The 21851-nt window shown below is 56.3% G+C and overlaps 12 protein-coding genes across 12 annotated transcripts; 4 read left to right on the top strand and 8 right to left on the bottom strand.

Moving 5' to 3' along the window:
* Window positions 1-29: 29 nt before the first annotated feature.
* Window positions 30-1754, bottom strand: Malapachy_0212 (hypothetical protein; the record flags this gene model as incomplete). Its single annotated transcript, XM_018134743.1, has 1 exon — window positions 30-1754. One exon carries the CDS (start codon window positions 1752-1754, stop codon window positions 30-32), a length of 1725 nt encoding a protein of 574 aa, XP_017991149.1.
* Window positions 1755-2426: 672 nt separating this feature from the next.
* Window positions 2427-3373, bottom strand: Malapachy_0201 (manganese superoxide dismutase; the record flags this gene model as incomplete). Its single annotated transcript, XM_018134732.1, has 2 exons — window positions 2427-3139; window positions 3178-3373. The coding sequence occupies 2 exons, from the start codon at window positions 3371-3373 to the stop codon at window positions 2427-2429; spliced, it is 909 nt and encodes a 302-aa protein (XP_017991178.1).
* Window positions 3374-3524: 151 nt separating this feature from the next.
* Malapachy_0266 (hypothetical protein) lies at window positions 3525-5414 on the top strand (the record flags this gene model as incomplete). Its single annotated transcript, XM_018134795.1, has 1 exon — window positions 3525-5414. The coding sequence occupies one exon, from the start codon at window positions 3525-3527 to the stop codon at window positions 5412-5414; it is 1890 nt and encodes a 629-aa protein (XP_017990944.1).
* A 22-nt stretch (window positions 5415-5436) lies between these two features.
* On the bottom strand, window positions 5437-7914 carry Malapachy_0196 (atp dependent dna helicase; the record flags this gene model as incomplete). Its single annotated transcript, XM_018134727.1, has 3 exons — window positions 5437-7512; window positions 7539-7598; window positions 7627-7914. The coding sequence occupies 3 exons, from the start codon at window positions 7912-7914 to the stop codon at window positions 5437-5439; spliced, it is 2424 nt and encodes an 807-aa protein (XP_017991112.1).
* Window positions 7915-8359: 445 nt separating this feature from the next.
* Malapachy_0253 (hypothetical protein) lies at window positions 8360-9022 on the bottom strand (the record flags this gene model as incomplete). The annotated part of the gene is made up of 1 exon (XM_018134782.1): window positions 8360-9022. The coding sequence occupies one exon, from the start codon at window positions 9020-9022 to the stop codon at window positions 8360-8362; it is 663 nt and encodes a 220-aa protein (XP_017990971.1).
* A 226-nt stretch (window positions 9023-9248) lies between these two features.
* Malapachy_0268 (paxillin) lies at window positions 9249-10835 on the top strand (the record flags this gene model as incomplete). Its single annotated transcript, XM_018134797.1, has 1 exon — window positions 9249-10835. One exon carries the CDS (start codon window positions 9249-9251, stop codon window positions 10833-10835), a length of 1587 nt encoding a protein of 528 aa, XP_017990946.1.
* Window positions 10836-10894: 59 nt separating this feature from the next.
* On the bottom strand, window positions 10895-13083 carry Malapachy_0215 (mov34-domain-containing protein; the record flags this gene model as incomplete). Its single annotated transcript, XM_018134746.1, has 3 exons — window positions 10895-12571; window positions 12650-12707; window positions 12785-13083. The coding sequence occupies 3 exons, from the start codon at window positions 13081-13083 to the stop codon at window positions 10895-10897; spliced, it is 2034 nt and encodes a 677-aa protein (XP_017991152.1).
* Window positions 13084-13371: 288 nt separating this feature from the next.
* Malapachy_0265 (gamma-tubulin dgrip91 spc98 component) lies at window positions 13372-15444 on the top strand (the record flags this gene model as incomplete). The annotated part of the gene is made up of 1 exon (XM_018134794.1): window positions 13372-15444. One exon carries the CDS (start codon window positions 13372-13374, stop codon window positions 15442-15444), a length of 2073 nt encoding a protein of 690 aa, XP_017990941.1.
* Window positions 15445-15501: 57 nt separating this feature from the next.
* Window positions 15502-16353, bottom strand: Malapachy_0251 (hypothetical protein; the record flags this gene model as incomplete). Its single annotated transcript, XM_018134780.1, has 1 exon — window positions 15502-16353. One exon carries the CDS (start codon window positions 16351-16353, stop codon window positions 15502-15504), a length of 852 nt encoding a protein of 283 aa, XP_017990969.1.
* Window positions 16354-17458: 1105 nt separating this feature from the next.
* Window positions 17459-18619, bottom strand: Malapachy_0210 (xylitol dehydrogenase; the record flags this gene model as incomplete). Its single annotated transcript, XM_018134741.1, has 1 exon — window positions 17459-18619. One exon carries the CDS (start codon window positions 18617-18619, stop codon window positions 17459-17461), a length of 1161 nt encoding a protein of 386 aa, XP_017991148.1.
* A 273-nt stretch (window positions 18620-18892) lies between these two features.
* Malapachy_0219 (rheb gtpase rhb1) lies at window positions 18893-19572 on the bottom strand (the record flags this gene model as incomplete). Its single annotated transcript, XM_018134750.1, has 4 exons — window positions 18893-18984; window positions 19019-19107; window positions 19147-19474; window positions 19503-19572. 4 exons carry the CDS (start codon window positions 19570-19572, stop codon window positions 18893-18895), a joined length of 579 nt encoding a protein of 192 aa, XP_017991147.1.
* Window positions 19573-19953: 381 nt separating this feature from the next.
* On the top strand, window positions 19954-21839 carry Malapachy_0240 (coatomer protein; the record flags this gene model as incomplete). Its single annotated transcript, XM_018134770.1, has 7 exons — window positions 19954-20945; window positions 20996-21020; window positions 21128-21332; window positions 21366-21591; window positions 21622-21710; window positions 21741-21774; window positions 21812-21839. 7 exons carry the CDS (start codon window positions 19954-19956, stop codon window positions 21837-21839), a joined length of 1599 nt encoding a protein of 532 aa, XP_017990997.1.
* Between the last annotated feature and the right edge of the window lie 12 nt (window positions 21840-21851).

The following is a 21851-nucleotide window of genomic DNA, read 5'->3' as shown; positions in this document are numbered from 1 at the left end:
ATATGTAAAGTTTTTAGAAATGAGAGTCATTACCTATGCCTTGAATCTGCTTCAGCGGCTTGCTCGAGGGCCGCAATGGACTGGGATGACCACGTTGGTTCCGATTTGATACCCTTGGACGTTAATCCGAGATCGTAGGACTCAACCCAGGAGGGCCCTTGTACCATACGTTCTTCCATAGGTGTCATAGTTCGGCGATGAGGCGGCTGAGAGTCTGCGCGTCGCGCATACGCCATCAATGGCACATGCACGACATCGTCTGTCATTATCGAATCCTTGCCCTCTGCCTCGACGGTATCGTCCGTTTCCATATCCGTTTCCGATACCGTGTCGTACTCCACAGAGTCAAAGTCAAGGCCATCGTCAAACTTGTCGACTGCGCATTGTGTCACAAAGTAGAGGTACACAAAGACACCCATGCACAGCAAGATGCCCACAACACTAGCCACCTGGCGAATCGTTTCTGTACGCTGTGAATGAGACGTCCTTTGTGGATGTGATACCAGAACGCCCGGCGAGGAGGATGTGCCGTCATTGGTGGGAAGCGATGATGAGGTATCGCCTTTCGGGCTGGCGTGATAGGTGGCAAAGCTCTCCAGGGAAGAGCCAATGCTCGTATGGACTAGGAGTTTAGGCAGGGCCAAGGCTGTGCATGTCATATATGTTCGCAATGTAAGCACATGAGAGCTTGCTAGCAGCGTGTTGAGCAGATTGTAGGGGTATGGAGCCAAACGAATCAAAAACAGCAAGCGTGGCTCAAGTTCAATCGCATGGACGATACGTTTCAAGCTGCCCGCATGCGTAAGCATGCGGGCCATCCAGCCACGCAGCCATGTGCGGCTGAGAATAAACACCGCCACAGCACCACTTAGGGCAGCTATGTAGCTCACAAGAAAACCCTGCCATACACCGAACGTATAGCCAGCTAGAACGATCATCGTAGAATACAGCGGCATGGGTGGGAACGTGGTCATAAATATCAGCAAACCAAAGAGAACGCGGCCCATCCACCCCATATTGCGCAGCGCCAACGAAAGGGTGTTCAGCAAGTGAAACAAGGGCGTATGGAAAAGCATGACCAGGAACGTGCTGGTCAGGCTTACACAAACCCAGATCATAAGAGGCGTATAGGCTCGAAGCCAATCAGGCCACCAGCAACGCGCGTGCGTAGTGGGGTCACGGAATGACTCGTCCCAGCACTTCCACTGAGATGCCACACACTGATGAACATGCTTATACAGCTCCTTGGGGTGCAGCAATAATTGCAAAAAGGACCGAAGCTGCATGAGTATGACCTGCATGGACCATGCCTGCAGGAAGGAGCGCTGCGAGCGTTGACGGCGACGGCGACGTCTCCGCGCATTCAGGAAGACAGCCCCACGGCGTGCCTGTGGCACCACAATGGACTCCATCGGGATGGCATGCTCGCTGGATTCGCTGCGTTCCGACACGGTGGGCTCAAGACGCACAGGACGCGATTGTGGACGCTGGGAATAGGGCGTGCTCCCAGCGGAGAGAGGGGATGGAGAGAATCGTGGATCTGTATCTGTTTCAGCTGTACCCCATTCGGTGGCCATTTGACAAGGCGACATGGTCGTCGGCGCATCAAAGAGCATCGATGCATAGCCTTGTGCGCCAACAGGGGACAAGGACCGCGTCACCACATCGACCAGCGATTGAGCGGCATAAGCGGCAGCACGGCCGAAGGTACGTGAATGGATCGCAGGGCTCCAAGGTCGTGACGTGGGGCTCATGGTCCTGGGAGAAAGGGTGCGAGACGATGGGCGGCTGGCGTGCGCGTGAACACCTGCCGATGTGAGACTGCAAGCTGTGAGCCGAGCATATGTGATACATACTGTACATGGTTGGAATGTGTGGCCAATTCATGGTCATATGAGGAGCTCCGAATGGGCGACGTCTGCAGGTGCAGCGAAGGTTTGGCTACCTTGCGATATGACGCCACAGATTCGGAGCGTGGGGGTAGGTCAGCGCGGTTCGGTCTAGACATGAACGGGACCAAGTCCAGTATGGCTAAAATCTGTCCACGTTCTCTAGTAGGGGGGAGTGTACCGGCGCAAAAGAACCACCTGTGCAATAACAGACAAACGGATGGACAGTGTACTCTTTCTTTCGCGGTTGGATGCGAAGCCAAAAATCCAACACTCGCTGGCTGTGTGGCTGGCCAAGGATTGGGCGAGTGTAGATTGCGTCATGTGCAGCCTGTGCCACCTCCACCCAGCGCAAGGTACACCGAGCAGACGGCCAGCCTACCATGAGGTTGCAACGATAGAAGCGGTCACGGTGACGGCGACGGCGACTACGATGGGTACAACGAGGACTGGCATCCAAATTGAGGCCATACTACGTTGGGACTATGTTTGCATTCTGCACACTACGTACCCTGAGCCATAAACCAGGTGTCGACTTTACGCGCGGTTGTCGCCCCAAAGACGCTCCACACGCTCCCAGTTCAGACAGTCCCAGAAGTGCGTCAGGTAGCGCTCCTTCCCCCAGAAGCCATAGTCACCGAGCCATGCATGCTCGAAGACACTAATACAGAACAGGGGGTATAGATGCTGGCCAATCGCGCCGTTCGCCGAGCTTCGCGAGAGATTGTCGAAACGGCTCAGGGGGGGCGAAGCCTGAGCCTTGGACGAGGTACCCGATGCCTCAGCTGCTGACGACTCAGGCGCCGCATCGGGCGTCATCTTACCGTCCTGCACAGCCGTGATAAGGTCGCTAGGACCACATTGACGGCGGTTCTGCACCAGCACTGTGCCTGCACCGAACGTTGGCACCACACCAAGACGGCCATGCTCATCCTTGACAAGCCAAACCCAGCCGCCTGAAACCATGCTCATGGCAGCCGACGATACAGCCAATTTCAATTGCGGTAGCGAGCCAAACTGATCAGCGATAGCAGTAGCGAGCGTCTTGCCGTAGAACGTAGGGATCGCACCGATGTGTGTGTACGGCTGTGGGTACGCACGCGTGCCCTGTGCTTCGTGAGGAATGAGACCCGACAAGAAGAAACTGTTATTCAACGCCAACGAGGCATAGTTGAACATCAAGATCTTCTGGCGGTCACGCGCCGTGCTCATCACTGTCTCCATAACCGACTCTGTCGCATGCAATGTACCTGTATAGGTAAGACTACCCACAAATGGGACCACATACCCTTTGCTTCTTCGTTCAGACGTTGCAAAAGACCAGCCTGCCACTGCGTCCACAGAAGGTGGGTCGTCCGCTTCGAGAGGAACGGCTCACACCCCTCTGCAATGGCCGAAGGAATCGGTGGCAATTGGTGCAAAGAGCGCACGCCCGACACGCGCGGAAGCGCGGTCGCACACCGGCTAAGACGTGCACGCAACATGGTTCACTCGTAAGAAACAAACGGGGCGACGACGATTCTTCTTCTTCCCCACGTGGCATTTCCGACCGGGGCCTGACTCCTCGACGCGGCCACGCACGCAGGCAACAAACACACCTCCTCCACTTGTTCAGCAGTGTGGTGGGACGTTGCGATGACGCAAGGTCCGGGTTCGCGCCCCGCGCCTGTGCCGATCGACACGCCGAGTGCCATGTACCAGGCACTGATTAAGCGTGCCATGCGGCCACGTCAACAGCGCATCCTGCTGCTGGCATCGCTCGCGACGTTTCAGCTCTTTGCTCTCTCGTTAGTAACGTGGAAGGCATGGTGGCGTGCCTGTGTGTGGATAAGTGCTCTGGCCCTAATCCCAAGCGCCGTACTTCCGTTGATATTCTTGCGCCGTACACACTTGATCAAAGGCCGCGCGCTGGTCAGCCCACGGCCTGTCACCCGCCTGGCATTTATTGCGAGTCTTGTGCGTGCTGATGATGTATGGCAAATCCTAGGCGTGCATGCTATGGTCGGTGCTGTGGTTTCCTCGGTATATGCACTGACAAAAACACATATGTATGGATGGAGTACAGCGTTAGCACCGATGCAGTATGTCTCTGTGCATGACGCATACTATATCAATGAGGTATGCCTACTAAGCATTGGCATGACTGTTCTCGCAAGCGTTGTGTACGCTAGCTTGATGATGTACTTGGTGCCAGGTGGCCGCCGTGGTGTTCCGCCTTTTGATACGACATACACAGGCAAATCGCTTCGTACACGTACGCTCGCATCTCTCCAAAGCCATGTCCCCTTGGCGTTATTGGGCTGGCTTTGTGTGCCGTTGGCTTTAGGTGTCTATCTTGTGTTCCGCGACGCCTTTTGGACAGCCATACTTCGTATTGTTGGCATTGAAACAGCACTTCGTCGGTTCGTTGTGCCTTCGTTCCGTGTTCCTTTCTCCTCGTTCCGCCTCTTAGTTCATGCGACGCCGCCTGTCTTGATGACATTAGCCTTGATGGAGGTCGTACATACTTTGTTTGACATTTATTGGACGCATCCATTGCGGCATACCACAATCGCCGCGAAAGATCTCAGTACGGTTTTGTTGGGTGGGCTCATGGACCCCCACCCGTTCTTCTCGTCGCATGCCTTTTGTGAACTGGCATGGATCGCAGAGAAAGAGCCGAAGGGTCGTCAGACATTGTTTGACGATGTGCAGAGGCAGCATGGCCGTCCTATCGCGCTAGAGGCCATCACTACGGCATGCATCCGTATGCTTGATCACATTGCGAAGGTGGAAGAACCCGCCGCAAAGACGGTCCCTACGTCGGCGCCATCACAGGCAGCGGCCACAACCACAACCAAGCCGGAGGCCCGTTCGTCGTCCAAGCCGTCGAATGTATGGCACATCTTGGCTAGTGATTCGGCCAACTCGGCCCCCACCAGCACACCCACCCCGTCATCGTCATCGTCACAGCCTCAGCCTCAGCCTCAGCCATTGCCGTCGTTCACACCGCCCACATCCACTGCGCAGCGTATCCAAGCAGTGGCGCACGGTCTGTGGACGTTGATGCCCTCGGAAGTAAAGCATGTGCTATTCCCGCGGGCATGGTATGCTGCGCTATGCCAGCCCACACCTGGTTTGTGGCTGGAAGCACATTGGCTGCCCTATCGCGCACGCGTATGTTGGGCAGCGCAGGCATTGCAGGGATTTGTGCTCGCCTCGCTTCAGGAGGATCGGTACGGCAGTGTCCAAGGCCAAGTCCCGCGAGTGCAGGCTTCGCTGCAGCAGGCACATACGCGCTTGGGGACGGTCCATCGGTATTGGGAGCGCACGGCGACCGAGGCTGATGCACAGTGGGTGCGTGATGTGCGTGTGGTGCGTGGTGTACTGGCTGATGCCGGGACTGATCATTCCACAACACTCGGCACATCTATTGCCCCATTTTACAATGAAATGCAGATGGCATGGCAGGCGTACGCAGCCCTGGATGATGTGATTGTGCAAGCTACGCACCATATTGGACAAGTGTATGCGCCATATCGATAAATAGAGAATGGTCTACGTCGTTCTACAAAAACAGAATACGCTGCCCCACGACTTGCAGCACACTTAGCGAGCTGTACTCTTGCAGTGTCTCTTGCAGTTGCGACTCGACCCAGCCGGCCGCCAACACGCGAGCACGTACGTCGGCCATCTGCAGCTCGCCCAGACGCCGCTGCCCGTCGCGCGAGCCTGGCTCGTCCTGGCCGGCCTGGAAAGCCATCTCACGAAGCAACCGGAAGATCTTCGAAACAGGGCTTTGGTCGTCACCTACATCGGCACGACGTCGAGTGGAGTTGTACAGCGACGCTTTGCTGACCTCCATAAGACGCAACGCCTCTTCCACATCCGATGTCTCGACGACCTCAGCAAGACGAAGACGCGCTAGCGCCTGCGAGAGACGCACGATGCCCAGCAACGTACGCGCAGACGTATAGGTAAACGCCTCGTCACGCTCTTCATCCTGCTTGTGCTGGGCACGCATTTGCACATAGGCATTCACCACGTAGTCGGACACGTCACGTGGGATTGTGGGACGACACTGACGCGCGGCGGCGATAAAGTGGCGAAGCACATTGGGGTGAATCACATCTTGCGCTGCTGTAGGCGGTGCACTGTACATGTGGACATACGTAACGTGCTGTGCCAGCCGCTCATCATTCTCACGCGAAGGTGTATCGAGGATCAGGTACAGGATATCGAAACGCGATAGCAGGGCGGCAGGCAGGTTGATGTTGTCCACGGGCGATACGCGCGGGTTGTAGCGGCCATACAGCGGATTCGCGGCAGCCAGGATGGATGTCCGTGCATTGAGTGTCGTGTTGATACCAGCCTTGGAAATCGAGATGGTTTGCTGCTCCATCACTTCATGAATTGCTGTACGGTCTGCCTCTTCCATCTTGTCAAACTCATCGATGCACGCAATGCCGTTGTCGGCCAATACAAGCGCACCACCTTCCAGCACCATTTCATCCGTCACAGGATCACGAAGCACCGCAGCAGTAAGGCCCGCCCCGGACGAACCACGACCCGTGGTATACAAGCCACGCGGCGCAACTTTGGCAATATATTTGAGCAACTGCGACTTGGCCACACCAGGATCACCCATCAAGCAGACATTGATATCGCCACGAATCTTTAGGCCATCGCCCATCGTCTTGGTACAGCCACCGACCAACAGCAGAAGAAGCACCTTCTTGATATCTTCGTGACCGTAAATCTCTGGCGCGATACTTGCTGCGAGACGACTGTAAAGACTTGGATCCGAGTGCAAAGAAGCCAGTTCTGCTTCCATCTCAGGTGTAAGCTCCATGGCCTCGTAGGACTTTTTCAGCTGCCGAATGTACTGCGCCTCCAAGTAGGTATCTGTCAATAGACCAGCGCGAATACCGCGGAAACCTGTATAAGGCAAAGGTAGGAAAATACCACCAATCTGCACCACGTCACCTGGACTAAGTTGTCGCGTAAGTCGGCCATACAAATGCACACTCATGGAGCGAGGAATGTGGCCTACAGGCACTTGATCGGTCATTTCCTGGATGCGCACTTCCTGGTACGCAATAAACTTGCTTGCACGCACTTGTGGATACAAAGGCGCTCGTGTTTTGTTGGTCACACATACGCGACTTGTGCAGAACGTCAGAGGCATATACTGCCGACCAGACACCTCTTGGAAGACCTCGGCACCACACACATCGCAAGCATACGCGTCGACGAGAATCGATGGCTTCACATCGGTGATACGCGTCACAATACCACGCATAGACAACAACTTGCCGAGATGCGCACCGCGAATCTCACGTACAGCCATTGGCACATCACGCGACGGCGGCTTGAAATAGAGCATATACCGCCGCAAAAGAGTCGGTGGGAACATTTCCAGTTCCTCACCGGCATTCTCCTCCTCTTGCGCATTGACGGCGTTACGCTCCATACGCTGGTGCCGAATCACATCAAGTACGTCGTCCTTGTCAGACATGTCACGATCGGGCGCTGGTAGGATGCGATCAATTACCTCGCTAAACAGGTTGACATAGCGTTTGGTATTCCCTTGAATGGCTGTAACCAACGCACCACCGATAAAGCGACCAGAAGACGAGCGAAACTATGGTTAGCATGTACAGCACATACCTGCGCGACATCGTCCAATTCAATGACCAGCATTTCTTGATCGCGATTTGCAATGCGTTGCTACCGTGTAAGCAAAAATCATACGTACCAATTGCACCAAATACTTGTTGACGACACCCTCTTGTGAAGTCTCTTCTCCATCCACATGCATCCTACGGCTTTCCTCGTGCTCCGCCTCCTCTTCGCGCGAGTACAGCTGGTCTGGGGGCAATGCAAGGGGATCCGTTGAAGATACTGTGCCCACGCGAGAAAGGGATGGCACTTCCGTGGAGGGTGCCTTGAAATGCTCAAGAAAATCTTGGATCTTTTCTCGTTCCTCATCGTAGTTCACAGGAATATTAATCACAGGCAAGATGGGGCCTGCACTTGCACTCATCCCGCCGTGAAATGTTTACGGTTGTGGGAGGTAAAAGATCGTAGGGTCAGAAGCGCAAGGTACGGTGAAGTAGCGTAGATCGCAAGTCCAACGTCGTACGTAGAACGTGTACACCTACCGAACGGCGATAGCTGCAAGTAGGATGACACGCCGATTTCATCGGTTCAACGGGGGGGCCTCACGTGCCACAGGTATGCGCGCCGTTCAAAAATAAATTGCAAAAGGTATGCGCCAAGGGGGAATCGAACCCCCGGCACAGCTACATCGTAAGGATGGCAAAGCTGTATTTTACCACTAAACCATTGGCGCTTTAGACGATAGACATGGTAGTGCCGTTTATCTATAACCAGTATCGAATGAAGGCCACCGCTCCTTCCGGTGTCCTGGCTGTCCTTGCCGCTCGCGCAGCTAACTAGACATGAATGCACGTTGTCTATAGGTATCTCTACTTTTTCTCTTGCGCATCCCATTCACGCTCATGCTCACGGACAATTTCCAAGCCGGGCAGCTCGCCACTGACGGTGCCAAAGAGGGCATCACGTACTTGAGCGCTGCGTTTCGTCATGTCTTCTTGGCTGTACAGATCGCCATGACCGGCGGTATCACGAGCGCGGCGGCTCTGGTACATGGCAGGCTGCTTCACAAAGTGACGGCGTAAGCTCTCATTATCGCCAGCGACAGGTGGGAGCGGCGAGGGCGTCTTCGACGCAAAAGTGCCCTGAATGGTAGCCGAATCGTACAGATCAATCTGGCCAAGGGTGTTGCGTTGGCCCGATTGCTGCTCGTACTTTTGCATATTGTGAAGGTCATTGGTAGTAGCGAATTGTACAAAGGGCTGGCCACGTCGCTTCCCCATAAATGGGCCAAGGATGCTTTCTGTAACAGCATCGTCCAGATCCTGTTCCTGGGCGCCCTTGGTAGGCACTGGGTAAAAGCTGGGTGTGAGATGGTATAGCGTCACAGCACGACGCAAGTCATCGTCTTTCTTTTGCTTGATGAGACGTTTTCCACGCCGTGATATGCTAGACGAGGCAGATGTGCTAAACGACCGCGCCCCCAACGATGCCAACATAGGCAGACGCAGCATGGTGCGCGGAGCGAGCAACATGGCTACGAGGAGATGCGAAGAAAAAGGCAATGGAGGTGTGACCACGACCGGACGACGGCGCTGCAGGGTCATCACGTGCCGCCCACACGCGCGTTACCGAGACGTGCGAAAGTAACAGGCCATGAACCAGACAGCGCACGTCCACGCTGCCAAAGAAAAAGAGGACGATACCTTGTGACGCCGGCGAGCCGTTTTACTGGAGTGCAAGGACGGGGGATTGTACGTGATGGAGCCAACACCTCCATCCCGGCCATTGCCCCAGCCGAAAGTGCCAGCGCCCGTGCCTTGGGCCAGTGCGCACGAGGTCTTTCAGCGTCCGAGATCGACGGATCCGCGACAGGATACGAATGTGTCGACGCCTCCTCCCACCCAGTGGTCTGGACCTATGGAAGGTGCACGGCCATCTACACCTTCATCGCCCGCGCGTGATGTGTACGAGCGGGCGGAGGCGATTATGCGGCGTGGTTCGCCCACGCGTGATCGAGTCTCGCGCTCGCCCACTCGACGACGCCCCTTGCCTGTGCCGTCCGTTTCGTCGCTAGCGCAAGCGGAGCTGATGTCTGATACCCCCCCTCCTACCTGGAGTACCATGCCAAGCATCGCCACAAGTTCGTTGCCCTGGCTTCCACGACCCGAACAACGCGCGAGTCCGCCGCCGAGTACGTCATCCAAGCCGCTGCCGTCGCCAGGCGTCGATAGCGCACTGCCAGGCGTACCACCTCTGTATCCGCCTACGCGGCGTGGATCGCGGCCTTTGCCTACACCCGGCGTAGCGGCGCGAAACGATGGCATGGCAGTCCCTGTCACGACCTCTGCTGTGCAAACAGAGATCGTACGACCTGCTACGCCCGTGTCGTCCTTCATTGCCCCGCACGCTAGTACGCCGCCGCCAGGGCCAAGATCGATGCCCAGTATACCTATGTCGATATCGTCACGCAGTGCCACGCCTTCTCCGACTGTCTTGCCTGTCATTATGATTGAGGGCGAAGTGATGACCGACGATATGATGGATCCTATGTATGAGCCTAACGTTTATGACAACAACAACAACAACAACCACGAAGACGAAGTGTCAGCCAATATAACGCTTAGTGATGAGCCGGTGCCGCAGCATGCGTCGCATTCGTCAGCGGCAGAGCGAGAGACATGGCAGGGATCGCGTGTCTCGGAAGGCATCACATCTACCTGTCATCGATGCCAGCGGTGGATTGGGGGATATATGGTGCATGCGCTTGGGCATGCGTGGCATGCGCGGTGTTTTACATGCCGTCATTGTGGGACGCTGCTTGAGCATGTCTCGTTTTACGAGCATGATGGCGAGCCGTACTGCCACTTGGACTTTCATGAGCTATTTTCTCGGCGATGCTACCACTGCAAGACGCCCATTGTGGATGAGCGTTTCATCACGGTGGATGCCCTGGGCGATGTGCGTACGTATCATGAGATGCACTTTTTCTGTGCGAGCTGCGGAGATCCATTTGTCGATCCCAAGGACAGCGATGAGTCGACTCATTCGGAGGTGAGCAAGCCGTTCTTTGTGCATGGCCACCATGCGTACTGTGAAAAGTGCAATCGGCGACTGTACGGTCCACGATGCCAAGGATGCCGGCAGCCGATTGGTGATGAGGAAGAATACATCGAGGCGCTGCGTGCGAAATGGCATCCCAGGTGCCTGAAATGTACGCGATGTGGCCAGCCCTGCCGTGGCGCGGTGTTTGTGCTGCCGGATGGCTCGCCGTGCGACTTTGACTGCTACCAAGCCTGGACACGAGGCGGACGCAGCGGGCCTGCGCCGCCAGCCTTTCTTACCTGAGGGACGTTGGTCGTCGTCTTGCTACATACAGTCTATCGTTGGTATAAAGAATAGAAACCCTACGCCGCTTTATGACGCCAGTCAAGAATACGTAGTGGCGCCTCCTCGGACCACTGTACATGCGATGCGGCCACATCCGTGTACAGTGGCAAGGTATGCTGAGGATCGCCAGGCACCACATGCGGATGGAAGGGAGCCGGGTCGTTGCAGTGCAAAACAAACTGCAGGCCAGGTGGGTTGGTGAGTCGGAAGACTCCCAACGACGGCTGCTTCGATGGCGCACACACCACCGCAATGGCTTCGGGCAAAAGCGCTTGGAAACTCGCATGCGTGTGTAGGTCCAACGACGATAAGAAGCACGTCTGTGTAGGGTGTGTGTGAATCCAGCCTAGGGTCATGAGATCGTTGTCCAGTTGGTATGCCAAGATGGTCTCTTCGCCATGGGCTACGCAGCTCACACTGGTCCCATGCTGCGGCGGGAGAAGAAGGTGCGTGACATGCAATGTACCTTCGCCACGGCCGAGAAGAATGCCAATTGTCTCGATATCGGCACGGGTATGAGCCTCCGCAAGGGCCAGGAACTTGGTCGCGACGATGGCAGGGAGGACAATGGGACGCAGAGGCTGCTGAGCTTCCGTCTTCGGCGGCGAGGACGGCCGTCGGCCTGTGGCCAAGACATGCAAGTCGGAGGACGAGGATACGCGCCGCGTCCACGTCGTCGTCGGCACAGCATGTGGCGGCGAAGGGGGGGCGGCTCCCCATCCTGCGTCGCTGGAAGAAGAAGGGCGGGCAGGCCATGCATGCGAGGCCGGCGCCTTGCGTAGCATGGTCGCGGCCGCTGCACGCAGGGCCAGCTTGTTCATCGTGCCGGGCGCCTTGAGAAGGATACGACCTACAGCCTCCAAGGAGCGCGATTCCGCATGGTCCGTAGGCACATAGCCTTGCTGCTGCTGATGCTCCGACATGTGTGTAGCCATGGCATCGTCGACGCTTACACGTGGCGGGGCCGATGTAGGCGTTTCAGAGCTGGGTGGCTTGGCTACGACCATCGTCACCAGCGGCTCAGCTGTCAAGAAGCGACGCGATGGTGTGGATCGCAGTTGCGAAGGGCGTGTTGAGGCGCGGCTGTGTACCCGGGGCGGTGGATGCTCTTCTTGCGACGCCGAGACGTCGGACGGCGGAGATGGGCGCGTGCGTGGCTTGGGCGTGGCGGGCCGAGCGCCTCGCAGCGAAGGGTCCACGGGTGGGGGCGGCTCAGCGGCACGGCGGGACGCCATGACGTGCAAATTCGGCTCGGCTGTGAGCGATAACGCCTGCATGTGTACAGCGACGGGCGCTGGGTGTGTCCGAGCCGCTGGTGCCGGCGCTGGTGGCGAGGCGTATGTAGGCACAGGATCCACACGCAGAGAGGACGAGGACGAGGACGAGGAAGAATGGGACGAGGCAATCGATGGCTCGCGGCGTGGGACGTGCACAGCACGCAGGGGCTGCGGCGTAATCGATATGCTCGAACGAGGAGAAATGGACGACGCATCGTCGTCCGAGACAAAGGAGACGTGCTTAGCAGGCGGGCGCCCAGGTGTCTGTGTGAGCGACGTAGGGCGGCTACTGCGGAGCGAGGAGCGACGTGGTGCTTCCTGCCGCGAGGAACGGCCCGTGGCGGAGATCGGCGGGGAGGCGTCGTCCGTGAGCGCCTCACGCGTGAGTGTGACCATGCTTTGAATGGTTTGGGCATTCTGCGTGTGAGAGGAGAGGGGACCTACCATGAGAATGTGCGCTTGTGTCTAGATGTGAGCCGACTACGATCGACGTACCTCGTCGTCCAATGTGCGCCACCCCTTGTGCGCAAACGGGAGCCATTCTCCTAGGATCCTGACGGTGAGTCTTGCTGGTACCTACACTGCGCAGGCTGCGAGACTAGGATGGTTAGCCACAGGACCGGGACGTACCAAACGTATTGGCGAGCCAAATCACCTGCGATATGGTGCTGATCAGCTTGGCGCTTGAGTGTATCTGCGCGGCGGATCCACGCATTGATAGGGACCGCACTAGAGAAGCGCATCTCTGCGAGCATAGCATCGACCTGCCCATCCAACTCCGTCAACGAGGGCGTCGGCTGGACAGGCAAAGCAGGCGCCTCGGCCGGTGCAGGGACATGGCCAACGATGCTCACGAGGTTGGTGGGACCTGTGAGGGAATGCGCCTTGGCTTTATCGCCTACCCCAAAATGCGGCCGCCTGAATTTCATTCCGCTAGGGCGTCGACGTGCGAGCGTGAAAAAGCAAAGAAACGAAACGAGCGGTCGTTCCACACGTACGTCGTCCCACCGCAGTGAACTCTCCGAGAGACGGGCGCTGGGGGCCTGGGTCTTTTTTCCCCACAGCGAGGGGAGGGGCCGCGCTAGGATAGGCATGCACGCGCCATGAGGCCATCGTGCGTGGACCACGTGGCGGATGCAGATACACACACGCACCGACGCGCCGCCCTCGTTCTCTCTCGCCGCCCAACGACGCGTGGAGGAACGAGCATCGTCGTGATGAGCCACACGGTCGTGCACGTCACGGCGCTGCAGCAGGGCGAACGTATACCCCGAGCGCAGCTCGTCGCCGCTTTACGTGCTCACCAAGGCCTAGCGTACGTCCCAGAACAGGCACTGCTGCGTGATGTAATCTATCTCCTGCAAGGCATCTCGGGCACCCATGTACGCTTCAAGCAGGAATGGCAGATGCCCACCGCCGATGGCTCGCACCCCGCCGAGACTGTACTGCGCCTCGAGTTTGATGAAAAAGATGGCATTATCTCGCCTCCGACGCGCGACTTGATTCATCGCTTGGCTGAGTTGGGGCAGCTGTACGTTCGTGTGCAGCGCTACGTCGACAAACACACCCATCCCACACCACGGCACCTGGCCTCACAAAGTCTCTGTCACTTCTTAGCGCAGGAATTGCAGGCGCATGGCGAGCTTGTCTCCGATATGGAGGCGCAGTGGCATGCACAGGCCGAAGGCGTGACGCCGTCGCATCCACTCACTCTACGCCGCCTCGTGCAAACGACGCGCGAGCCTATTTTACGCATGCGATTGATGAGTACCATGGTCGAGAGCTGCCGTGATATGCATGGCGGCGCGCTCGTCTCGACCATCCATGCGTACACACTCACAGGCGACCCCTTCATCCGCCGATGCACGTCGACGTTGCTGGACCACGTCTCGCGGCCCTTCTTTCATACCCTATCGCGCTGGATCTATGACGGTGAGTTGGACGATCCCTTTGACGAGTTCTTTGTGGCGCAGGCCTCGTCGCATACCCCGACGCCGAAGCAGGCGGATGACTTGGTCGTTCCGACAGAACCTGGCGCTGATGCCGCAGATGTATGGCAAAATCGCTTTGTTTTGCGCGAAAATATGCTGCCCAGTTTCCTTAGTGAGCACTTTGCACGCAAGATCTTTTCTACAGGCAAGAGTTTGCACTTCCTCCGCGACTGCTGTGGCGAGGATCGCGCAGAGATCCAAGGCCGCACGCCACGACGCGCCCTTCGCTACTCAGATATGGCCGGCTTGGAGCATGCGATTGATGCCGAGTTTGCCCTCGCTAGTGGGCATCTCTGCTCTCTCTTCCTGACGCAGTTCCGACTGCGTGATCACCTTCGGGCGATCAAGTCGTATTTGCTGCTCACGCAAGGCGACTTTGCCGATGCACTGCTACAGACTTTGGGTCCGAGCTTATCGCGACCGGCCTCGACTCTGTACCAACACAACCTGAGCGCCGCCTTGGAGACGGCCATTCGTGCGTCGAATGCGCAGTATGAGGATCCCGATATTCTGCGCCGTCTCGATGCACGGAGTCTTGAGTTTGGGCCCGGTGATACTGGGTGGGACACGTTCACGTTGGAATACCGTGTCGAAGCGCCTGTCAATGCCGTGCTTGATGCCTCTGCTATGGCGGGCTACCAACTCTTGTTCAACTACCTATGGCAAATCAATCGCGTAGCTGCTGCGGTCACGCTGGCATGGACGCAATTGTTGTCGACACACAAAGCCGTGCTGCGTAGTCGGCAGCGTTCGCAACTCGATGCGTCGTTGCTACCATCGCTGCACCGAACGCTGGGCCATTTGCATGAGATGGTCCACTTTGTGCGGCAGCTGCAAGGATTCTGTGAGTTGGAAGGCATCGCGTATGCATGGCAGCAACTCGAGCAGAATTGCGATGCTGGCATTAGCGACTTGGATCAGCTGATTGAAACGCATCGGCATTACTTGCACACGCTCATCCATACGACACTTTTGCGTGGACGACGTGGCCAGGCCGATCATTTGGCCGACGATGTGCGTGCACAGCTCCAAAGTGTGTTGGCGTATGCCCACTGCGCTGAAGAATGGTCGCATCATATCACCGCTGAATTAGCGCGCCTCGCAGGCGGGGTAGCGCCGCTGCGTAGCGCTGCGCACACGCAAAGCGTACTGGTAGAGCGTCTACGCACAGAACACGCCGCTTTCCAGCACCGCCTTCAAGGCATGTTGAGCACCCTGGAGCGGCACCCAACTCTGACTGTTCGTGACTTGGCCGTACGTATCTTCGACGACTCACACACAGCGACGATGGAATTTTAATGTGTACTACAAACGTGAACGGACAGTCATGGTCCAGCCCTCCTCCGACACACGCTCTCATGCGCCTACTTCTTCGTCCTGAGGCGATCGTTGCGCCGTTGGGATGCCCAACATCGATAAAGTACGCTGCAGCGATCGATCAATTCGCCAGCCATGCCAGGGCGGCGCTTGAAACTTGGCCGCTATCCGAGCCCACTGCCTCGTCATGTACCTACGATGAGATCGACTGACCTTGCGCAACGCGGCTAAGAGGCTGGCCAAGGCACGTGGACTGGGTGCCAACGTTGCTGGCATCTTGAGCTGCGACGAAGGAGAGAGTGACTCGTCCGACGCAGGGAGAAAACGCGATGTAGGCTCCAAACGTAGGTAGCCTTCGAGTAACTGCTCCAACGCATGTATATTCCATGGCGACGTGTCTGACACAGACCATGTCTGCGTGGCGGTGCGGTACTGCGCACCAACACCAAAGTGCGCGAAACCTTGAAAGAGGGTGTGGTATATGTCCATCGTCGGCTTCATGCCGAGATCGTCAGGGTGTTCCGGTGTCACAACCATATCATGCATTACGTGCAAAGCGCCATCCAAGTCGCCTGCCTCGGCCAACCCACGCACAACCAAGGCATAGGTTGCGCGATCGGGTACGATGGTACGTGGCAGCGCATCGATACCCAGCACCTGGCCGAGAGACAAGGCGCTCTCGGCCGCCGCCGTGGCGGAGGCGGCAGCGGCGGTCACTGGAGGGTGAGATGAGAGAGCGTCACGCGCTGTGCAAAGCGCATTAAAGCGCAAAGCTTCATACACGTGCCGTAAATGCGTCGATCGAGTAGGTGCCTCGTCTGTCGTAGACTGCATGTACGCCTGCAAGACCGTATTGACGGCATGCGTCGAGCACATACCAAGCTCCGTCATGGTCGCCATGCATGAACGTACCTCATCCCATCGACGCAGACGTACATACATGGAGAGACGTATGCACCAAGATATGCGCGACGGAGTACACGTAGGATGCTGCTCCATCCATGCCCAAATGGATTCAAAAGACGAAGTAAGAAACGATGGTGCCCCTGCCTCGGTGCTCAAGCGCTGTCGAATCGTGCGTAACATCGCGATGGGCAGTGTTGGTTCTTCCTTTGTGTCTTGGGAGGGAAGCAGCGCCATTGTTCGCAGACTTAGCGACGAACGACGAAAAACGGGCGGCGGTGATGCCCCAATATTGCGCACAAGGGTATGAAGAAGGATGTTGAAGGAAATGGTATCCGGAAAAAGGCGGTATGCCACAGGTGCATATCCAGCCATCCATGCGTACGATGGGGACGTCAAGGAAGGTTGGATGTCCGCCGAGGCACTAACGGACGCTGTAGCAGACGCCAGGAAAAACAAGTCCAGGAGGTCAGCCAGAGCTTCGGCTGGCGAGGCATGCAGACTACTGCGTGCGCTTGTAAGTAAGGCATTCCATATGTAGGCGTCTTGTAAAAGCTCGGCCCACTCGTGGCGGACCAGGGGATCTGAAAGTGGTCTGTGGGTATAAGTATGAAACGCTCTGTGAAGTTGCTCCATGACAAACAAGACCCGATCGGTCGTCGTAGGCGTATGTGGCCGTCGATCCAATAATACACGTAAGATACCGCGAAATTCTGTCGTCGTCAGCGCAGGTGCATCTTGCTTAGCCAGTCTCATGAACGTATCAAAAGCATCGTCAGCCTGGTCCTGCGCTAAGGACTGATGCAGTGATGCCAGCTGCCTTCGAAACGAGGGAGAGGTGGATACCGTAGTATAGAGACGTACATACGGCCGAAGCACGTACGTACGTATCCGAGAAACGAGGCGCACACCGAACGTAGTCACAACGCTAGCCACGTCGGCGGTCAAAAAAGGAAGCCTCGTTGGCAGGGTAAGGCGAAGAAGCCACGCCAAGTGTGTGGCTGCTGCTGCCTCCACTTGTGTCAATCCCTCTTGTATGTGAAAATGCATACGTGCGTCGCTACGACGTCTACAATTACCAAAAGATGGTGGCTTACGGCACCATCACAGGCGCCTCGCCCTGACTGATCTGTACCTTGATGCACGTCTTACCATCTTCGCCGGTACCACGCGTCACCGCGTCAAACGCTTTGTTTGCATCCTTGAAGGCGTAACGGTGCGTGACTAAACGCGTAACATCAATCTTGCGCTCCGCAGCCAGGGCAATCGACTTTTCATAGTCACCTGCCGCGTAACGGAACGAGCCACTGAGCTGTATTTCACGCACGGAAATACGCGTGATCGCCATAAGCACCTCAGGACGGCCCATGCCCACAGCGACTACACGGCCACGCTGGCGTGCGGCCCAGGCAGCCAGCAGCAAGCAGGACTGGGCACCGGTCGCATCCACGACTAGGTCAAAGCCATCGTTGTCCTTCACGTCCCCACCGAGATGCTCGACAAGCTCACGCGCAACACGCGCAGCATGGTCAGCCTCTGGCTCGCCTTCATACTTTGACAACGTCTTAAACGTCGACGTAGCGCAGAACGACGACGCAAAGCGCAACTTTTCATCAACCAGATCGGTCACCACGACACGACGGGCGCCATAGGCACGAGCCACAGCACCACACAGGAGTCCAATGGGGCCGGCACCCAGAACCAGCACGTTCTCCAACGCGCGCACCTGGCCCATCGTGACGACAGCATGCACACCGACACTAAGCGGCTCCATCAACGACGCCTCCTCCATCGTCATGTGGTCTGGGATCTTGTGCGCAAACGCCGCATGGAGGTTGTAGTAGGTCGCCAGGGTACCGTCGTAAGGAGGTGTAGCAGCAAACACCATCTTCGGACAATGGTTGTACAAACCCGAAATGCAGCGTGGGCAGGCCAAGCAGGGCACACCAGGCTCCAGCGCAACGCGGTCACCGACCTTGTGCGAGGTCACACCTGGGCCCACCTCAACGACAATGCCCGACGACTCATGGCCGAGAACCATGGGCGCCGTCAGGATAAAGTCACCAATGCGGCCATGTTCACGATAGTGACTATCTGAGCCGCACAAGCCTGTCTGACGCACATTCACACGCACTTCGCCTTCACGCAATGGGAGCACAGGACGGTCTTCAAAAACAGTTTCATGAACACGTTTCAGCACGAACGACATGTTGCCCTCAGCGGGCGGCACAGGGAGACTGTTTTCACTGCTCATGGTGGGCACGCGAAACAGTCGTGTGCCTGTTTTTTGTATTAAGACTTTAGAAATTGCATTTTGCCCGTGCATATGTGCCTTGCTTTTCATCTGGCCACCTCATGGACCTCCACATCGGGCCCTCGCCCGTCTGGGTGGCACGAGCCCTCGGGCCGCCCGCAGGGCTGTGGGGCGTCGTCGTCTTGGCAGACCGCAAAATCGATAGACTCCGAATCGATTCTTATCAATATCGTTTCACTATGATATAACGACACTCATACATGCTGTGTAGTGCTACATAACAATGCACTTAGACGGCTGCGGTTCTTGACCGCCTGGTGCTGACGCCTTCTCGATTTCGGCCAGTACAAGCTCGAAGACCTTGGCTATGGTGGTCAGCAAAAGGGAGAATATACATACCAACATTAGCATTGTGTCGTGCGCTGGTCTCGATCCATGCACAGTGCAGAGACTGTGCAAGCTCCTTGCCTTCTGCCTCGGACACTTGCCTGCCGGTTAGTCCGTGCAAAAAGCGACGACATACATACCGATGCGAGTGCAAATCACTCTTTTGACCTACAAGGACACAGGGAATGGTCGATGTACCGGTATAATTCAAGATCTTGTCGTACACTGTCTGGATCATTTCGAAACTGGCGCGCGAAGCAATGGAGTACACCAGAACGTAGCCATGGATACCGATAGCATGCTTCGAATTCAAGATGGAGTACTCGTCTTGACCGGCCGTGTCGACAATATCGCAGCTGTACTCTTGGCCCTTGTACTTAATCGTCTTCTCAAATACGTTTTCGATCGTGGGGTAGTACGAGTCCACGAACGCATCTTCCACGTAACGCACCACCAACGACGATTTGCCTTCTCATAAGTAGGTGTCATCACATACCGACAGATCGTGAGCCTAGGACCGCGATTTTTCGCTTCTTGCGCAACTGCTGTGAGGCCGCTGATGCCATGGTCTCAAAATAAAGAAAGCCGGACGAACAGAACGGGGTATGCTTGCAGCTGTTGCCAACATGCATATCAACCCTATTGGGCTCCACATACATAGGGTCCGCAGTCTGTGCGCGCGCATCGCTCGCCGGTCCATGGACAAGACGTGGCGCGAGTGGCAACAGTGTGCGTGCAGCCCCGGTGGGTGGGATGCTGCGCATATAGATAGGAAGAAGGCATGGTACGCTTCGACAGTACTGACTCATTGCAGGTTTTCTTGTTTACACGCCGAGGATGTAAGCCCGCCCCCTACAATAGATACACTTCCGCACAAGGATGAAGGACAATTGGATCTGGATGTACAGCGCAGCTTCTACACACACAAAGACGAAAGGCCTGTACACATGGATCAGCTTCGTACACATTTGCGCGCTATGATATCAACCACTCTGCGTACTTATCCAGCCTTACACTATTTCCAAGGCCTTCATGACATCGTCGCCATTCTTTTGCTGACGCTGTGTCCTGGGAGCAAAGAGGAGCCAGTGTCGAACGACGATCTAGTCAAGCTGCAGAACGTCGTGAACTATGTGTGTTTGCATTTCGTACGCGATAGCATGACACGGGATCTTATGCCTGCCATGAGTCACCTGAAGGTGGTGCGTAACATTCTACGAGCCGCAGATGCACCCTATGCTTATGCCCTGGAACGTGTGTTCTATCCTAATCATGTGGTGGTCGTCTTGTCATGGATGCTCACTTTATTCACGCATGATATGCCTACGCTTTCGTCTGCCCAACGTATTCTCGACTTTGTATGGACGCATGGACCAGCAAGCACAGCGTACGTGTGTGCGGCCCTGCTCCTATCACGAAAAGACCAAGTGGCACAAAAGGCCTCAGAGCAACACCGGTCGGTTGATGAGTTGGAATTACCAGTGTTACACCAAATTTTGTCGGGAGCACCCGAGGCATTGGGGCGCGATGAAATGTTGATGGAGCGAGTCCTCCAGCATGCTGGTACGTTGATGGACACGTATTCCCTACGGTGCCCCGCAGTGCGTGCGCATCTGATTGTGGGACAGGACAGTGTGCTTTTCACATGGCCCCATGTGTCTACCACAGAGAATGCTGTACGCATTCTATCCCTGCCAACACCGCAGCTCGCGCTAGATCCAATGCCTACGCCACGGGAAGAGAAGCTCGCCCAGATGCCCAACACGTTGAAGAAGCCACGCACGGCCGAGATTCTATGGCAGGTCATTCAACGGCGTCGTGCTCCCTATTTATGGCTATACCCCCGTATTCTCACCATGTCGGCTATGTCGCTCCTCTTCAGCGGAGGCCTTGCCACGTTTCTGTTAGCGATCTTCCTCGCGGATCGACCACGCATGTAGTATGTAGGTAGAGAGTCTAGGCCTAGATACGCGTTGTATCATTAGTCAGCAAGAAACGAGGCCGTGGCACGGCCGTAGGTCAGACAGTGGAGTGTCGGTGCCAACACGAGTGTCTCCTTGGTAGGCATGAATCTCACGCTGTATACAACGCGAGCAGGTGCGTCGTAAGCCGTATTGACAGGAAGTGCTCCTGCTGGATTCGGAAGGCAACCGTATTTTGGCTAAATACTTCCAGCCGCCAGCCGCGTTGCATGAAGCTACGGTCGCCTCTGGTGCATCGCTGCCATCGACGCTGACGCCCATGGCGGCCAAGAACCCGTACCAGACCATGAAGCAGCAGCGTACGCTGGAGCAGGGTGTGTGGGACAAGGCTCGCCGTGCATCGGGTACGTGTACATGCCATGCCTGACATGTGAAAGGTGACCTATTTCAGTTCGATAACAACCTGGTTCTATTCAAGTCGTCGTACGATGTGTACCTCTTTGTGATCGCGCCGGAGCGTGAGAATGAACTTATGATCCACAGTTTCTTGCAGTCGTTGTATGACACACTGACGGTGCTGCTGCAGAGCCAGATTGATAAACGCACGATTCTGGACAACTTGGATTTGGTTACGATTGCTATCGACGAGAGTGTCGACGATGGGTATGTGCTTTGTTGATTGACATGATCCAGTATCATTCTTGAGACGGATAGTGCCGCGATTTCCAACCGTGTGACGCGAACGCGCTCTGATGCCATTGAGGTGCAGCTTAACGAGCAGAGTACGTGCGCGCAACTTGACTGACATGCAGCGCTCCTGAATGCGTACGCCAATTTCCGTGAAAAGTACGTCACTATCTCGCTATACACTAACTCTATACAGGTTTGCGCAGCGCCTCGGTGGTTTGTAAAGTAGCTAGACT

The sequence above is a fragment of the Malassezia pachydermatis genome (assembly GCF_001278385.1).
Source record: "Malassezia pachydermatis strain CBS 1879 chromosome Unknown scaffold6, whole genome shotgun sequence".
In the NCBI taxonomy this organism is placed as follows: Eukaryota; Fungi; Basidiomycota; class Malasseziomycetes; order Malasseziales; family Malasseziaceae; genus Malassezia; species Malassezia pachydermatis.
The sequence above is the reverse complement of the archived record's forward strand: the minus strand, read 5'-3'. Positions and strand labels throughout refer to the sequence as shown.